The 16,668-nt window shown below is 42.8% G+C and overlaps 1 protein-coding gene across 4 annotated transcripts in view; it reads right to left on the bottom strand.

The window, feature by feature from the left end:
* TNN (tenascin N) overlaps positions 1-16,668 on the bottom strand; it is a 235,065-nt gene that overhangs the window by 60,879 nt on the left and 157,518 nt on the right. For all 4 annotated transcript variants that reach the window (XM_069641134.1, XM_069641135.1, XM_069641132.1 and 1 more), the window contains exon 4: positions 1,761-2,024. In XM_069641134.1, coding sequence (XP_069497235.1) covers positions 1,761-2,024 — 264 coding nt within the window. The remainder of the gene's footprint in view (positions 1-1,760; positions 2,025-16,668) is intronic.

The following is a 16,668-nucleotide window of genomic DNA, read 5'->3' as shown; positions in this document are numbered from 1 at the left end:
CCCATTTATGTATTTAATAGTTTTTTTTACAACACACTGAGTACCTGTGTTTGGTTTCTAAGCGCAAATCCGGGATCGTAACCTCTGTTGCCCTTTGTGGTCTTGCTTCCAAGACCAGCACGTTGCACCTGTTCTATCCACCGCTCACCAAACATGCCAAGATTGTACAACCTCAAACTCCAAGCTGTTTCTATCTTGTCTTTTTCGCAGACACTAAGTGGTTCACAGTGCATCCTGTGCAAAAATAAATGTACTCACGAACTCACAAAAAATGTAGTAGTGTGAGTTAGCTCTATAACCCTCTGGGAGCAAAAAGGGAAAATTGGCAGATCTTAGATTGGAGTAAATAGTCTCAGGAAAAGTAAATAGATGAATCTGGAACTCATTAACAATGACACTGGATAGAAGAAACTGTGTGGAGTCTTATGGCTGGCTAAGGCATGCAGGAGCTCAAGGACCTGGACCAAGAAGGTGATGTGGCATGCATAAGCCCAGGAAATAAGAACAAGAGGGTAATCAGGGATGTATGATTACAGGGCACAGAGCAGGAGGTTTTCCAGACATGAAAGATCGCAGAGCCGAGGAATACAGGAGATGGCCAGTCATGCAGAATCTCAAGAAACTGACATAGGGGTGTGGGAACAAATTATGCAGGAACTCAGAACCCGAGAAGAGTGGGGGCAAGTCTGTAGGATGGCAAGACACAGGCGCAATAGGATGACTAGGAAAGAAGAATGTCAAGACACAACAGAGCTACTCGACATGTAGGACCTTGGGACACATGAGCAGTGGCATGAGCTGGAACTCAAAAGGAGAATCAGTCATTCATGGTCTTATAAGTAGATGTTTGTCAAGAGTTCCAAGTGTGCAGGATCACAAGACACACACGCTGGAGAGTGACACGACATACATTACCTCAGGACACAATATCAGAAGGGTGATCAGGCATGTAAGACCTGCACAAGTGATCCAAGCATGCACAATCTCAGTTACAGGAAAAGGAGCATGAGCAGGCATGCACTATCTTAAGGAAGCAGGGGGACCAGGGATGCAGGATCGCAGGGCACCTTAACAGGAAGGTTAGCAGGCATAACATCACTACACATACTCTGCCATCAAGACTCCACTGTCCAATGTGGACTTACAGATAGGTCTCTTTGAATGTTGATCAGTGTCACTCGTGTCAGATATTTCCACTTCCTCTCAAGGGAGAACTACCATCCTTAGTTCAATCTTTCAATCTATGATAGATGGATTGGTCCCCATGGACTCTCTCCATTTGCAGGAACAAGAAGAAATGCAAGCATACCAGTTTTGCAAGATATAACAATACAGGAGCAAGAGGAGCGCCCCTTGCCAGCCATTGTGGATCTCACTGATCAGGAGTAGCAAGGTAATCTGCCATACAAGTACCACAGAGGACAGATAAGCAGGATGGGGACTGGGACACCACGTCGTTCAACCGTCATCAGGCAACAACCTCTTACACTCATAATTAAGTTCTGTCACATCTTTATTGAAGAACATGAAATGAGTTGCCAAATGAAGGAAAAGTCTGGATCAGCTAGAAGGAGAGAAAGACCACTAGGTATCAGTGTTGTGTGAGAAACCGATAGCCAATCTTTGACCAGTCACTACTTGTGATGGACTAAGGAAAGACATTTCCAGCCATACCAGTTGAGGCCTGCATTCATACATTGCTTGTTAATGGTTGCTCAATACCCATGGTGGCCTGGGGACAGACAATTGCTAGTCTGTACCTGTGGTAGCTTGCAGCTCTCCGGGCTCACTCGAAAGTCCATTCTTCACTTGGTAGAGCAGGATGTAGTACCGGGTGCCTGGTATAAGGCCCTGGATTTCATACTCCAGTTGCTCCTTGGACAGCCGGAGCTGCTTGGCTAGGGACTCCTGACCGGCTGCATAGTAACGGATGAGGTAGTAGTCCACCTCCATAACCTGATCCCAGCCAACGGTCAACGACTCCTGTGCAGAGCGTATCAGACGCAGATTCTGGATTCCAAGAACTATTAAAGGGAGAGAGAAACCCAAAGTTAGAACTTCATCTGATATCTCCAATTACTGAACCTCTGGTCTCCCCCAATGTTTGACGTCAGCTAAAGTTTTCAGACCTTACATAAAGCACTAAACAAACCTTTACTTGGAAACATTAATATTGACAGCAGGTCAGGGCTGTCCTGGCCATGCAACCACCCCATTGCCATGATTGCTGCCACATCCTAGAATCTACTTGTGCTCTGTCTGTTCTGTCATGCATGATTACACATCTTTGCCTGTTGTTGATGGTTTTTCTTGAAGCATGAGTGTGTGCATTCACTAGTCTATATATGATAAATAACGATCTCATGTCACTCCTGAGCTGCCCCATTCAAACACATACAGAGAGAGAGAGGGGGTGTGTGAGAGAGAGGGAGTGTGTGAGAGAGAGAGAGAGAGAGAGAGAGAGAGAGAGAGAGAGAGAGAGAGAGAGAGAGAAAGAGAGAGAGAGGAAAAAAGAGAAAGAGAGTGAATATTTATTACACACCTATTATTCATAAATAAACAACCAAACAAGAGAGTTGTCTACCCCGGTTACCAGATACAATTGATTCCATGTCACATACTTTCCCCGTAAATGGTAATCTATTAATCCAAACCTTTATCTGATTACTAACCATTTGAGTCTACATAATTAGACCGGACTAGATTTCATTGACTTTAATAAGTAGATGCATGTTTTTATGGGAAACTGGTGCTTACCCTCCTATGATAGATATTACTGAGCACCAAATAATACTCTGCTTGTTCAAGAAAAATAACAGACTCCATTAAATTCACATCATTCAGTTGTGTTATACCCTGACTTGAAACATCACACGATGGAATATGAAGTATTCTGAAGTTGAAATTGACTAAACAAAACCGTTGATATGAATAGATCAACCAACTCATGGAAAATGATTGCAAATTAAATTTTGGACAGATGAATATTACGCAGAAAAAAGTGCAGAACGAATTATCAACACAGTAAAGAAATTGTAATCTTGAATATTTTGATCCTGCAGAAGACCTAATTGTGATACAAAAGGAATTGACACAATGAAAAGGTCGAAACATGAAGATCTATGATTATTATTTTTTTAAAAGCACATAATGATTAGGTGATGACTAGAGAAACCAAATAGAAATCTTGGTCTGCCATCTTATAAAGGGATAAAAAAGAATTGAAAAAAGATAAAATACAATCATTTGAGTGGATGTATGTGACACAAATGCACTAGAGACAGTGATATATATATATATATATATATATATATATATATATATATATGTATGTATATATATATATATATATATATACATATATATATATATATATATATGCTTGTTGCAGTCGTCTTTTGCTTGATCTAAAAATGATTTGTAAGCAAATGATTTAGATGAATTTATACAAAGGGATTTTAAGTGACTATTTTCTGTTTGTTTGATCTTTCATTGAGGTGTTCGGAAGTAACTGAATACATGTTTCATTTAAACGTAATCAGGAGCAAACCCTCTTTTTTCAAAATACACCCTGACTAGCATCATAAGTACTGTTACAGAAATATCTGACTAGAACCTAATTATGGCTTTTCATGGCCTTTGAATATTATCCTAAACTTCATTAATATGCACGTATTAATGAAGTTTGGGATAACATTCAAAGGAATAATATGCACAGACTATTACACTATTTTGAAGTGACATTCGAATGTCATGTGTTTTTAGGTTTAGTTACGCATGCAAACATTTTTTGTTTGTTGTACGTTTTTTATGTATGTAGTTTAACATTATTGTATGATCATCTAGGTTGATGAACTCTTTATATTTGATTTGTGTTAAATTGGTTTATGTACAGATAGTGAATTCAGTGTCTGATTTTTTATTTAAGACTCTCTAGAGCCCCTGTGTTTTTGGATGAGCTGATATTGGACACACACCAATATACCTTCCTTTGGTTGTGTTATTTAGGGAGCTGACGGAAGCCTGGGATGGAAAATATGACAGCTACACTGCATGAAAAATAAGAAGGTATTGTTTCATTGACAATCTTTTCATCATCTGGAATGGGTCACTGGAGTCACTTGACAAATACATTCAGATATTAAACAATAACTCTCTCAATCTTCACCTGACTATGACCGCCAGCAAAAAAGAACTAGTCTTTCTCGTTGTAGTGCTGTTTCCAGACAAAGGCTGTCTACAAAGCAAACCTTTCAGGAAACCCACAGCTTCTAACTCCATACTACATGCTAGAAGCCATCATTCCACCAATTTGGTAACACGCATACCCTATGGGAAATTCCTTAGGGCTAAGAGAAACTGTTCCAAAGAAGAGGATTTCCAGAAAGAATCTGTCTGGCAAGATCAAGGCGTGATTTGAAGCTCAAGTCTATACAATGCAAGATACACCTTGATGCCCATGGGCTGCAAGTGCGCTTTTACAAATTCAAATAAATAAATAAATACATATAGAGCTGGCTACGAAAAAAACACGAAAAATTGGAGAGAAATCAATTACTCACAAGTAAAAAGAAAAATTAAGAAAACGATACACTGAGATTCATTACACCCTTCTCCAAAAGAGTGAGAGATGTGATGCATATCTTGAAGAAACACTGGAACATACTCCAATCCGATGAGGATCTAGATGATTATGTAGGCAACTATCCGAAGGTGACGTTCTCCAGAGACAAACCCATCAAAGAATATATAGCACCCAGTGATTCACATAAGACCAATAAAAACACATGGCTAAGCATGAAGAATGGCTTTTACAAATGCCTAAAATGCAAGATATGTGTGCTGGTAGAGACAGGAGACACAATACGATTTGGAAAAGAAAGCCAACAATGATAGCTCATTAACCAACACATCACCTGCACAACTAAATTTGTGGTTTATGGCATTGCATGCCAGTGTGGAATGATGTACATTGGATCTAGGATATGCCCTCTCAAGCTAAGGATACATCTCCAGTATAGAGCAATTAAAAATAAGGATACTAGTTATCCACTAGCAGCACATAGAGGAGAAACACAGAAGTTCAAGGCACTTGCCCACATCACGGAACACAGAAGAAATGGAAACAGCGAAAGATGCATGAGACAACTTGAATCCAACCTTATCATCAAATTTGGGACTCTTAAGCCATTAGGGCTTACGACAGATGAAGAACTAGCAGTACACCTGCTTAACTGCTGATTATAATCTGTGGAAACTCTTGTAATGTGAAGTTTAGAAGTATGTATGAATTTATCACCAGAAATATCTAATCCGTGATAGTTCACATTGATTTTATCCAGATGTTACCGTTTGCACACATTCTGTTCAAGCCCACTGGGGCGACACAACAAGCAATTGAACACATGTTAGCTTTGTGCCTTGATTTAACACCTTGATTAATTATCGGAGTGCAGTTTTTATAAACACTTGCCTGAATCTAGGATAATGTAAGCACCTGACGAAGTCTCGGCTTATGGGACGGAGCGCGCAGTGAGCACGGAGTGCAAACTCCGGGACTTTAAGTATCCTTAGTAAGTCCATGTCTTTTTCTACGATTGTATTTGTTACATTAACGCACTGATGTTTCAATACATTTCACACATGTTTGACAGCACAGACCAAGTGCCCCGGTGCTTTTTTGGTTGGTGCATATACTGGAGTGCCTTTAACATCTCCAGGATACTTCCAGTTGCAGCAACTAAATTCTTGGAAAAAATGAACAAAGTGTAAAAGCATACGCTCAGGATTGCACTCTCACAGAGCCATGCTTAGTCCTCGGCCCAATTGCCAAAATATACTCTCCAAATGCAGAATTATTGAAAAAATACCAATGTTAATCAGGTCACAAGTGGAAAAAAATGAAAATGTGGTACAACCATTTCACAGCCCTCCGGCTGCTGGCCCACAAACCATACATATGTGTGTATATATATATATATTTTCATTGGAAAACCGAAAACACCCAGAATTTCTCCAGTTATGGTAACCCTAACTCGCAACACCACCGTGCACTGCTAAGACAAACACTAGGACATTAGAGATGGCATCACAAATGTAATTTGCAAAACCATGCTTTCAGGTCCTTGCTAATGCTCATTGCGAATGTTTGCTGAAATCCTGTCGAGCACTTTGGGCTATAGCCACGAGTAGAATCATTTTTCCAATTTAAACCTATTCCAATTTTGAACAACTTTACCACATAGCCGGTCCCTGGTGGCCATGCTGACTTAAACCCCATTGCCGTTCCTTCGTGGTCATGGCCAGTGGCCAGATTGTCCGGTCAATCTGCCCACTGCCCATGGCCACAGGCTATACCTCAGTCATCAAAGGTATATTCTATTTTTTGTACCTACATTATGACACTTTTCAAAAAATAAAACACAGACACATTTGCAAAACCATGCTTTCAGGTCCTTGCCAACACTGGGTCGAGGCGGAAACCTTGGCCTGGGAAGATAGCGTTGCTAAATCCCAGACGAAGCAAGTCAGGCACTAGACAACTGGAAGGCCCTGATGTGGGCACTGTTACACCCCTCCAACGACGAAAAGCCCCCTTGAATGATGTATCCCCAAGCTATCTGAACTGACCTCCACAAAGCCACATAAACAGATAATCGCCGGAAACAGAACTAATCCTTCAGCTGCGGGCTCCATCCTCCCCTCCTTGCCCCTTGCCCTCCCCGACCCGCCCCCTGCCAACTCTCCCAAACCGGCCTATCTGCCAACCACAAGGAGACATTTATTGTTATTGTTAAACATTTTAAGTTAATGTTTACTGTTTAATTTATCGGCTGACTACATGTCGATTTGACTATATTATGCCGCAGAAGACAATTACTGTCATACTGCTGTTGTGCTTATAACAAATGCCAATAAAGACATTTTAAAATAAATTCACGTCCTTGCCAATGCTCCTTGAACGAGTTTGCTGCAAATCCGTGCAGCATTTCGGGCTGCAGCCGCAAGCAGAATGTATTTTCCCATTTAAACCTAGAGCTTTGGCCATGCTGCATGCCCCAATGATAAAATTAGAGTACACGATTATGAAGATTATGGGTAGATCACTCTGCTTCATTTAGTACTTTAAATGGATTACCCTGCTGCTGGGGATGGGGTTCTGTTGTGAACGTGCCCTTCCTTCTTCAAGTATTATGTTTCAAATAGAAGAGTGAGCCCTGTTCACCTGAGCGCTGGAAAATATTGTTGGTGCTATATGTATTGTTAGAAGTCAGCAGGCATGTGTTTAGACCCTCTAGGGTCTTTCTCAAGGCATTTGGATTGAGGGCCAGTCGTTGCTGGAAATGAGTCCGGGATACAATCCCAATATCTTGTCCCGGTATCGTCACAAGTATGGTTGATGATTTGGAGGGGTGGCCCAGTGACCACATGGCTCCTGGTTCGGCGTGCTCAGTAATTATTTGCTGATTAGCATTTGTCTTGGAGCCAGTTGGGGCTTGCAGTGTATACAGCGGTAGTCACTTCGATCTGTTGATGCAATCGTGGCCAGCACCGCAGGCTTTAGCCATGGCCAGAATTTTCTTTCCTTTTCAAACCTACCTTGATTTAAAAAACGTTACCACACAGCCACTTGTGGCCATCCTCACTTTAACCCCATTGCCGGTCCCTCGTGGTCCTGTCCAGTAGCCAGATTGTTCGAGTCATGGCAGATTGTCTGAGTCATGGCCAAATAGATATTTGAATTTATTTGTATACTTATTTAACGTTTGAAACAATTTCTATGTTGGTAATAAATCTACACAATTTTGATGACACAACTGTATATTTCTCTTTTTCCATTTTGATGACTCTTTTAGAGCATAGTAACTAGTCTTTTCTAAATCTTAATGACTAACACCTTTAAATAATTAGGAGTTTACATGTGGATTTCCTTTCTTTGGTTTGAATATCACTGTACATTTTGCACCAACAATTTTCTTTAGGGTTCACTAGCCATGACCTTCAGCCATGGACGGTGGGCTTGAGTTTCTGCTGTAGCCACTGTACACGTTGCGCCAATCGGTTTCTTTACAGCCCACTAGCCATGGCCTTCGGTCATTGATGCACCACTATGGTTTCTTAAAGGGGCCCACTAGCCATGGCCTTTGGCTGTGGCCACACCACTAGGCTTCTTTGGGGACCACTAGCCATGACCTTTGTTGTGGCAACACCACTAGGTTTTTTTGGAGCCCACTAGACATGGCCGAAGTTCCCACACCATTTGGCCATGGTAATTTTACATGTTTCACCAATAATGTTTCTTTAGGACCCACTAGCCATGGCCTTTGGCTGTGGCCACACTGATAGTTATTTTTGGGGGCCCACTAGCCATGGCCTGTCCCATGACTCTTTCCCATGCCTGTGGTTAGTATCCCCTGATAATAGCAATGTACTACCGATACGCACGGTTATCCAAAAAGGCTCCAATATCCCAGCATTCATCTGAATACAGTTGCAAAGTCCAAAACTCTTCCTTGCACCCAGGGGCACTCACCAAGTGCCCCCCTCCTCTTGCCAACTCCCCCCACTCTCCTCAGTAGCTTTTTCCCTCCCTAGCCCTCTCCCATTCCTCCAACCACTTGTGGTGCATTTTCAATCCCGTCTTCTGTTGTAATCGAGGTTATCCAGCAGAATGTCCTAGCTATTTCCCTGATAATGTGAAAACATTTTATCTCTAACTCAGTCCCCAGACACCCCCCCCCCAAATCCCCAATTTCACATGGTGTCCTCTTTCTACATCCCAACCTCTAACCTGATGCCATTTCATCATTTTACTCCTCCAAATAGCTTTTTTTCACTTTTCGTTTAGCATAACCCCGGAATAACCGTGGTTATCTCTCGCTTCAAACAATACAAATGACAGCTTTTTCATTTCTGAAAAGTCTCTCTGCTGCAATGCACCATGCAAGATCTATTTAGCAGAGGGCACCCGATCCCCATCAAATATTTTTCAAATGACTGGACGACTAACCCCAGACCCCTTCCTGGAAATCAAGTCAATGCTTCGTGTCGAAGTTGGTTCTTATTTGGCCCAATTCAATCCAGCAATGTTTGCTCTTCGCTGTGCAAAAAATGGGACATTTCTCTATTTGAAAATGAATGGGAGAAAGCCGAAAATAGTGTTTTTTTTTTTTTTTTAGCAAACCTTTTCCAAAATGTAGAGTTTATTCCTGGTTGCCTACATGGACTATAGCTACCAAATGTCCCTGATGCTACAAACCTGTACTATCCAGCAACACCTGAACTGACTGCCTCCCTGATGAGTGCAAGAGGCAAGAAAGGGCATGAAGGAGAAAACCATCTGGCCAGTAAGGGACTGAAGGAGCTGGGAACCAGAGTTCACCCCTCACCCCCCTTTGTTTGCAATAGATATTTGGGAGCTCCGGACTTTAGAGGGGCAGCACTGTGGTGACACATGACCCACTGTGGAGAGCCACACTATTGATTCCTCCCTCGCCCCACTGTGGGATTTACATTGCGTAATGGTAAGGAGAGTTGATTGCTGGCTGCCTGCATGGACTACAGCTACCAGAATTCCCTCAGGCTACAAACCTGTACTATCAGAAACACCTGAACTGACTGCCTCCCTGATGAGTGAATGAGGCACGAAGGTGCGTGGAAGAGAATGCCATCTGTACTGTAAGAGGCTCAATGAGCTGGGAACCAGAATGCGTCCCTCACCCCCTGCCCCCTTTGTTTGCAATATATATATGTATATGTATAACATTGCCTTCTTGCTTTGTTGTTATGTCGGCTCACCTAGCCTTGTGCGGCTATTCATTAGCTTAACAATTGTACACCTATTTATTGCTGAAGTGGATCCCCAATAAAGTAAGTGCTTCTTTCTTTGGCGAACATGTTATCCTAATTAAATAATCAAAAGGTCTTGATCAGGGGTGTGGAGTCGTGGAGAGAACCACAGAAATGTCGAATTCGGACTTGTTTTTTAAGCTGCTAAACATAGGCATGGGGAAATGAGAGGAATGTGGGAGGAGTAGCATAATGACTTCCAGTGTTTGGGAGTCTTCAGGAGTAAAGGGTAACCCATCTTGCCTCCTTCCTCATAGCAGAAGAAGGAAAGCGGGGGTGTGATTGATCCAGACTAGGGGATCAATAATCCAAATGGGACGGTCAGGTCCTGTGCCACTGACACAGTTGAAGCTTCACATGGAGGACAGCTGCAGATTCCATCAATAACAAATGAATCGGGCCTGAGTGGGTCCAGCCCTAACCGTAGGTCCTGTCTGTCTCTGGAGACTTCCCTTGTAGGCCTCTGCACCCTGGGCCGCTTTTGTGTGGTAACCTATTTTATTTCTCAATTTTCTCATCAGAAAAGGTTTGGGCTTGCTGAAAATGTGTAATATGGGACCACTTTGAACAATAATTCCCAGGTCGACTTTTGGTTCCCAGTCCATCCCTGTCTGTAGCCCTCAGTAGTCCCTCTCCCCACAGCCCACCAAGTGTACCTTTATAATATTCTCTCTGCGTAATTCTATAAATATTACTGTACCCTGTTACTGCATCACCTGGTTGTATGGCACTCTGTAGCTACACAGCTAGTTTGGCACTATATAAACCCACTAGATACACAAACATACAATGTTAAGGATGATTAAAAAAAAGAGAGCGAGTCTGAAAGGAACGCTATACTTTTACAGGATTTTAGAAGGTTCAGGAATATAAACTGACCATGTTCTGGCTTGTCCACAACGATAATCACCTTACTAGCCATTAACCATGCAGTGAAACTGCCACACCGGTGAATTGCATTGAGACCGGTGTGGATCAACCAGAGGAAGGTGCAATCCAATATTACTCACACAATATGCAACTCAAAATATGGTGCTGAAAAGGTGCTTCACTCACAGTCATCCACACACCACACTGCACCCTATGGCCTTCATCAGGAGATGTCACCCCAGAATGCAGGCACTCGTAACTACTCATTGGAACATTCAATGGTCCCATGCGAAACTCTGGATGAAGTTATGACCTAAAGGCCATGTCAATTTCAAAATGACTTTCTCATCAAAGACAGGCTGCTGTCAAAGATGCTCAAAAATCACAGATGTGTTTCGCCTCGTTTGTTAAGTATCTCTATTAGGTGTTTGCTGTGAGAGCTTCAAGCTTGCCAGAAATGTGAAGATGTTCTACAGAAGGGTTATACATCATATCTTTCAGTTACTATCCATGTCTTCAGCACCATTGAAATGACTAGAATTATTCCTCTGTGCAAGGTCAATAGCGAGGCTGTGGAGCTCTGCCCAAAAGCGTGCACCCGCCACCATGAATCTTTCAAACCCTAGGAATTTGGAGTGGTTATTGGTGCAAGGGACACAATCCTGCAGGGACTCTATTACATGTATTTAGTCCTTCAAATAAACATAAGCCTGGTGTGTATTTCCTTGGGCACTAGATCTGTGGTCCTGAAATCTTCTCTCTGTTAATGAGAGGCCAGTCACAGCTGCTAGGGGCCCACCCAGTGGTTGTCACTAGACCTCTGGACATCATTTTTCCCATTCAAAACTATCCCGATTTCGAAAAACATCACCACATAGCCGGTCCCTTGTGGCCATCCTCACTTTACCCCCATTGCCGGTCCCTCGTGGTCATGGCCTTATCTCTGTTCGGATTGAACTGTCTACAAATTCATCCAGAGTCTTAGGATTTTCTGTACCAGAAGAAGAGCTAGGGGGAGCCTCCTTTTAAATCAGAAGCCAGGCTCTCCTCGCCATGAGGATGAGCAAATTCTCTGCCACTTCCACCGTCACTGAAATTTAGATGCATGGCTCGTGATGCAAAACCTTGCAACATTTAGACCTGTTTGAGTGTAAACAAGAGTGATTTAAATCACCAGAAGCAGCACAAACAAGCGTAAAAAGATCTGCCATGCCCATTGGTCTCTGGTAAAGAAAATTAACCCTAAAGGTAATGTTTTTTTTTTTATTTTTTACCTTGCCCAAAGAGGTATTATTTAAGGGAACTAGTGGCAACATTATATGAAGGAAAACAACAAGCGAGTATTGGGCTACCACTCCCTATGATGTGCAGACCAGTGAGCCTAATCGGGGAGATATGAGGTTAAGGAACAAATACTGCACAGTACCTCTAATTTACGTTCTTCATACAAACAATTTGTACAAGATCATGGGCCTCATTAGAAGTTTGGCGGTAGCCTTGCTGGCAAAACCGGCAGGCTGCTGCGAAACTTCCGAAAATATCTGGCACCCGCGAATGTTCAATAACTGGGGTATTCTGGCCCCGCCGGACCCAGTAATTGCCCTTTCGCGTGTGCCGGAATCAGGTGTTCCCCATTCCCATTTAAGCCCTATAGGGCTCAGTGGGAATGGGGATGCCTGTAGCACTGGCACGGTTCATTACCGTGCCGGTGCTACAGGCATGCTGTGCTTGCAGGTGCCTTTCATTCCGCCAGGTCAGACCTTGCATAATGAAAGGCACCCGCTTGCACAACTCAGAGTCTGCCGGTCCGGATACAACGGTACCGGCAAGCTTACCGGTACCATTGTATCCGGACCCGCAGGCTTGTAATGACCCCCCCATGTATTTATTACACATATAAAATTCTACAAACATTGAGAATAGATTACCACGACACAAGGTGGTATACAAGTTGCATACAGAACATGTTCAAGACAAATAGTAACAAATCTAGAAGTCTTCAAACGAATAGGCAGGCAAGATTTTGCCTACTCGTTAAAGTGCATATGTGCAAAAAAAAGTGACACAGGGTGACCTAAATTCAGATTCAGCTGTCAAGTCTAAGGGGTAGTCTTACGATTTGCATATCGTGGTTTTCAACTAAATGTACGTCCTGATGAAGGCCCAACTTTAAACTGTTTAAGAGAAATGCAGAAAGAAAATAAATAAATGTAGACACTATTACATTATTTTAGGGCTACATACCTAATATGATAAGTATTGATTTTGTGTCTTCTGTAGTTTTTAGCAAGCTTTCCATCTGCGTAGTCGTATAAGGATTAATAAAACTGTTTCCTTATCACACCAGTACAGGATGTTTTTTTAATTTATATTTTTTGGAGCTCTAGCAAGGGAGAGTTTCTCTTTTTTCCTGTCCCCCCCTATTAGATAGGCGGCACACAAGCAAGACCTAAACATAGGCACCTATAGGTAGGCACAGATGAGTTCTTCGATGAGGGACGTGTAGTAACAGAGAAATCGTTTTTCGAGTATTTACCTCTTTTGTGTTTGTTGAATGTAATGTTGTAGCACTTTGGATGTTTAGCAGGGATGAACAACAGGCAATAAATGCAACAAGAATTCAAAAAGAATATGTTCTTGATGGAAAAGGTGAAAAAGGGATTTAGCCAGTCTGTAAGCCCCAAAAGGTGCACAGAGGGACAGGCTCACTTCAAAGTGCCTAATTCCAATGTTCGGTGGTTCTACTGTATTGAACCGGGCTTTGGGCGGTTGTGCAGATGCAGGTCAAACCAGGTTTATTGTATTGTATTATATTTATTTGTATAGCGCACTGAGCCCTGAGGCAACTGGGCACATTTCTTGGTACATAGGAGATACAGTATTTACAGTTACAGGCATAGTCATATACAACGTTTGTACACTTTTTACACTTTGCAGGTAATGTGATTACCCAGGTCATCTACTCACCATTTAAATGGCACAAAATATTTACACAGTAGTGCAAGAAGAGGCAGGATGTGTGGCAGGGTCGGCTAGTTTAGTTTTCATTCAGCATGAGCCAGGATTTAGCCTCTTTCCGGATTTTGTGGAATGAAGGTTCTAGTCTAATGTTAGGTGGAAGTGTGTTCCAAGTTTTGGCTGTGATGACCGGGAAGCTTTTTCCTCCTGCTTTTTGTAATTTGAACCTTGGTATTACCAGGTTGTTGGATAAGGATGATCTGGTTTGTCTTGCTGACGTGTTAAGGTTGAATTTATTGCAGAGGTATGTTGGTCCTTGGTTGTGTATACATTTATGTGTGAGGGAGAGGGTCTTGAGATTAATTCTTTGGTTAATTGAAAGTCAGTGAATATTACACCTCATCTCCGAGATGTGCAGTTTTCTCAGGAAGTTTGTGGCTGCTCTGAGTGCGTTGGTTTGGTAGATCTGAAGTTTGCGCAGATTGTACTAACTCATACCTAAGTATAGCGCATTGCAGTAATCTAGTTTGGTTAGTACCAGTGCTCTGGCCAGAGTGATACAGTTAGCAGGTGTCATGAAGGATCTGTGGGCATTGATGAGCTTACATATGTAGGCAGTGGTGGATGCTGTGGCATTGATTAGTCTTCCTAGTGAGAGAGTGAAGTCGATGTACATACCTAATGTTTTGACGTCTCTTGAGACTTTTATGTTGTTGCTGTCAATGTAGAAGGTGTTGAATTTGTTGTCAAGTTTGTTGATTTTAGCTAGGCTGCTACTAGGAGAACCTCAGTCTTCTCGCCGTTGAGGCAGAGACCATGTTGTGCCATCCAAGCTTGGATGATGAGATACATGTCATTGAGTCGTTGTGTGTCTAAGTCGTAGTTGCCCATGATATGGATGAGGACTTGTGTGTCGTCAGCGTAGTTAGTGTATGAGATGCCTAGTTGGTCAAGTATGTTGAATAGTGGTTTCGTAAATATGTTGTAGAGTGTTGAGGAGATACAAGAGCCTTGCAGTACCACGCAGGTGACTGTCGATGGAGAAAGAGTGGCTGTTGGTGCAAATACTCTAGTCATTCTATTGTTCAGGAATGATTGAATCCAGGCAATGGCATTGTTAAAGAGATGTGCTGCTGAGGAGAGATGGTTGCAGAGGGTTTTATTGTCAACAAGGTCAAATGCCGCTGATAGGTCTAGTAAGAGGAGGAGGGAAAGGTTGCCTGAGTCTGTAATCTGTTCAATCTGGTTTACTAGATCTATCAGGGCAGTCTCAGTGCCCTGTCTTGGGCAAAATCCGGATTGTCGTAATCCTAACAGGTTGTTGCTTTCTAGGTGGTGCTGGATTTGCAGGTAGGCTGCTCTGTCAATGATCTTCAGGAGGAAGGGTACTGTGGTGATTGGTCTGTAATTCGAGGGATTATTAGGCTCCAGGGTAGGTTTCTTGAGGAGAGGCATGACCCAGGCACCCTTAAGGTTAGCGGGAATGGTATTGGACTTGAAGGTGGCGTTGATTATCGAGGTAATGAAAGGGGCAATCTCCTTTGCTGACTCTTTTATGATAGGTACAGGGCAAATGTCGCCCATGCATTTAGAGGGTTTTAGGCTAAGGATCATTTCTTCTACTTCTTTTATGCTGAGTGGGGTGAATTTCAATAGTTTGCAGTGGTCAGTTAGCGGTGTAGGTGCTGTAGGCGAGGGAAGGTTGTTGGTTAGGTTCACCTTTTTGGACTCCATTTTTCTTTGTAGGAGTTCAATCTTATCTGATAATGCTTTCTGGGTGTTCTGACACCACGTGGAGTCCTTAGTGCAGGTAGGAGGGGGTGTTGGTGATTCTACCTCTCTAAGTATGGTGAACAATTCCCTAGTGTTGGATTTGGCATTATGAATACGATCATTGTAGGAGTCAGACTTGGCTAAGAAGATAGCAGATTTGAAAGTAGCTGCCGCTGAAAGGAAGTTTTCTTTGTTAAGGGTTGAGGGGAGGCTTTTCCAGCTCGTTTCGGCAGCTCTTTTAATTTTTCATAGTGATCTCAATTGTGGGGTAAACCATGTATTTAGGTGGGCAAGAGGTTTGGTTTTGCAAGGTTTTATAGGTGCTATTTTGTCAATAGCATTTAGGATGATAGTATTGTAGAGGTTAACCAACTGGGTGGGGTCTTCGGTTAGATTGGTGTCTGTGACCACCTGTAGGATTGGCTTCAATAGTGGGAGTAGCTTGGAGGCTGTTAAATCTCTAGTATGTCTGGCTGATCTAGGAGGGGCTGTTGATTTATCTTGAGTAGGGATGTTTCTAGGAATGGAGAAGAGGATGGCGTGATGGTCGGTACATGCAGGCGACTGGTTAGAGGTGATAGTGGTATTACAGTTGAAGTCAGCTATCCAGTCTGTCTCCCTTTGGAATGCGTGTGTTGTGTGATTCTTTGAGAGAAGCCTAGTTCCGTTTAGGTGCAGTGAGTCATGCTGGTCTAGACAGCGAGCTAGCATCAGGTTGGTTAAAGCATGTTCTGCATGCAGTGGCATGCATGCTGAAAAGGCGTCGTTCTCTGCCTGAAACGATGCTGCGGCAAGCCGGTTTGACAGATGGGAAAATAGTGTTGGGTCGAAGTATGAAAGAGTGCAAAAACTGCACCAGCAGGCTCCTCCGGTTCGAGTGTGTGGAATATGGCTTGAACGCAGTTTGACTGGTTCAGTGCAATGAATACAGGGATCCTGGCTGTTCGGACTGTCACGATGCTGAGAGACTCACTGCCAGGGGGCTCTAGGACAAGGTGAGTCATTTCCAATTCTGCTCTCCAAGCCTATGGAGATTTGCAAACAGAATAGCAGGCCTTGGCCCTCAGAAAGAGTCACCTCCAATGTGTCCTGGGAGTAAGTAGCAAGCACCTCAATGGTTGATGGCTTTGGAAAGATGTACTCTCCCAAAAGATTTCCACGTGAATATTTTCTTAAGTGCTGTTTTCAAAAGCGAATTAAACAAGGGGGGCACACCCT

The sequence above is a fragment of the Ambystoma mexicanum genome, chromosome 1q (genome assembly GCF_040938575.1).
Source record: "Ambystoma mexicanum isolate Mex_15411 chromosome 1q, UKY_AmexF1_1, whole genome shotgun sequence".
Taxonomy (NCBI): domain Eukaryota; kingdom Metazoa; phylum Chordata; class Amphibia; order Caudata; family Ambystomatidae; genus Ambystoma; species Ambystoma mexicanum.
Note: the sequence above shows the minus strand (reverse complement) of the source record. Positions and strands in the feature narration are given on the sequence as shown.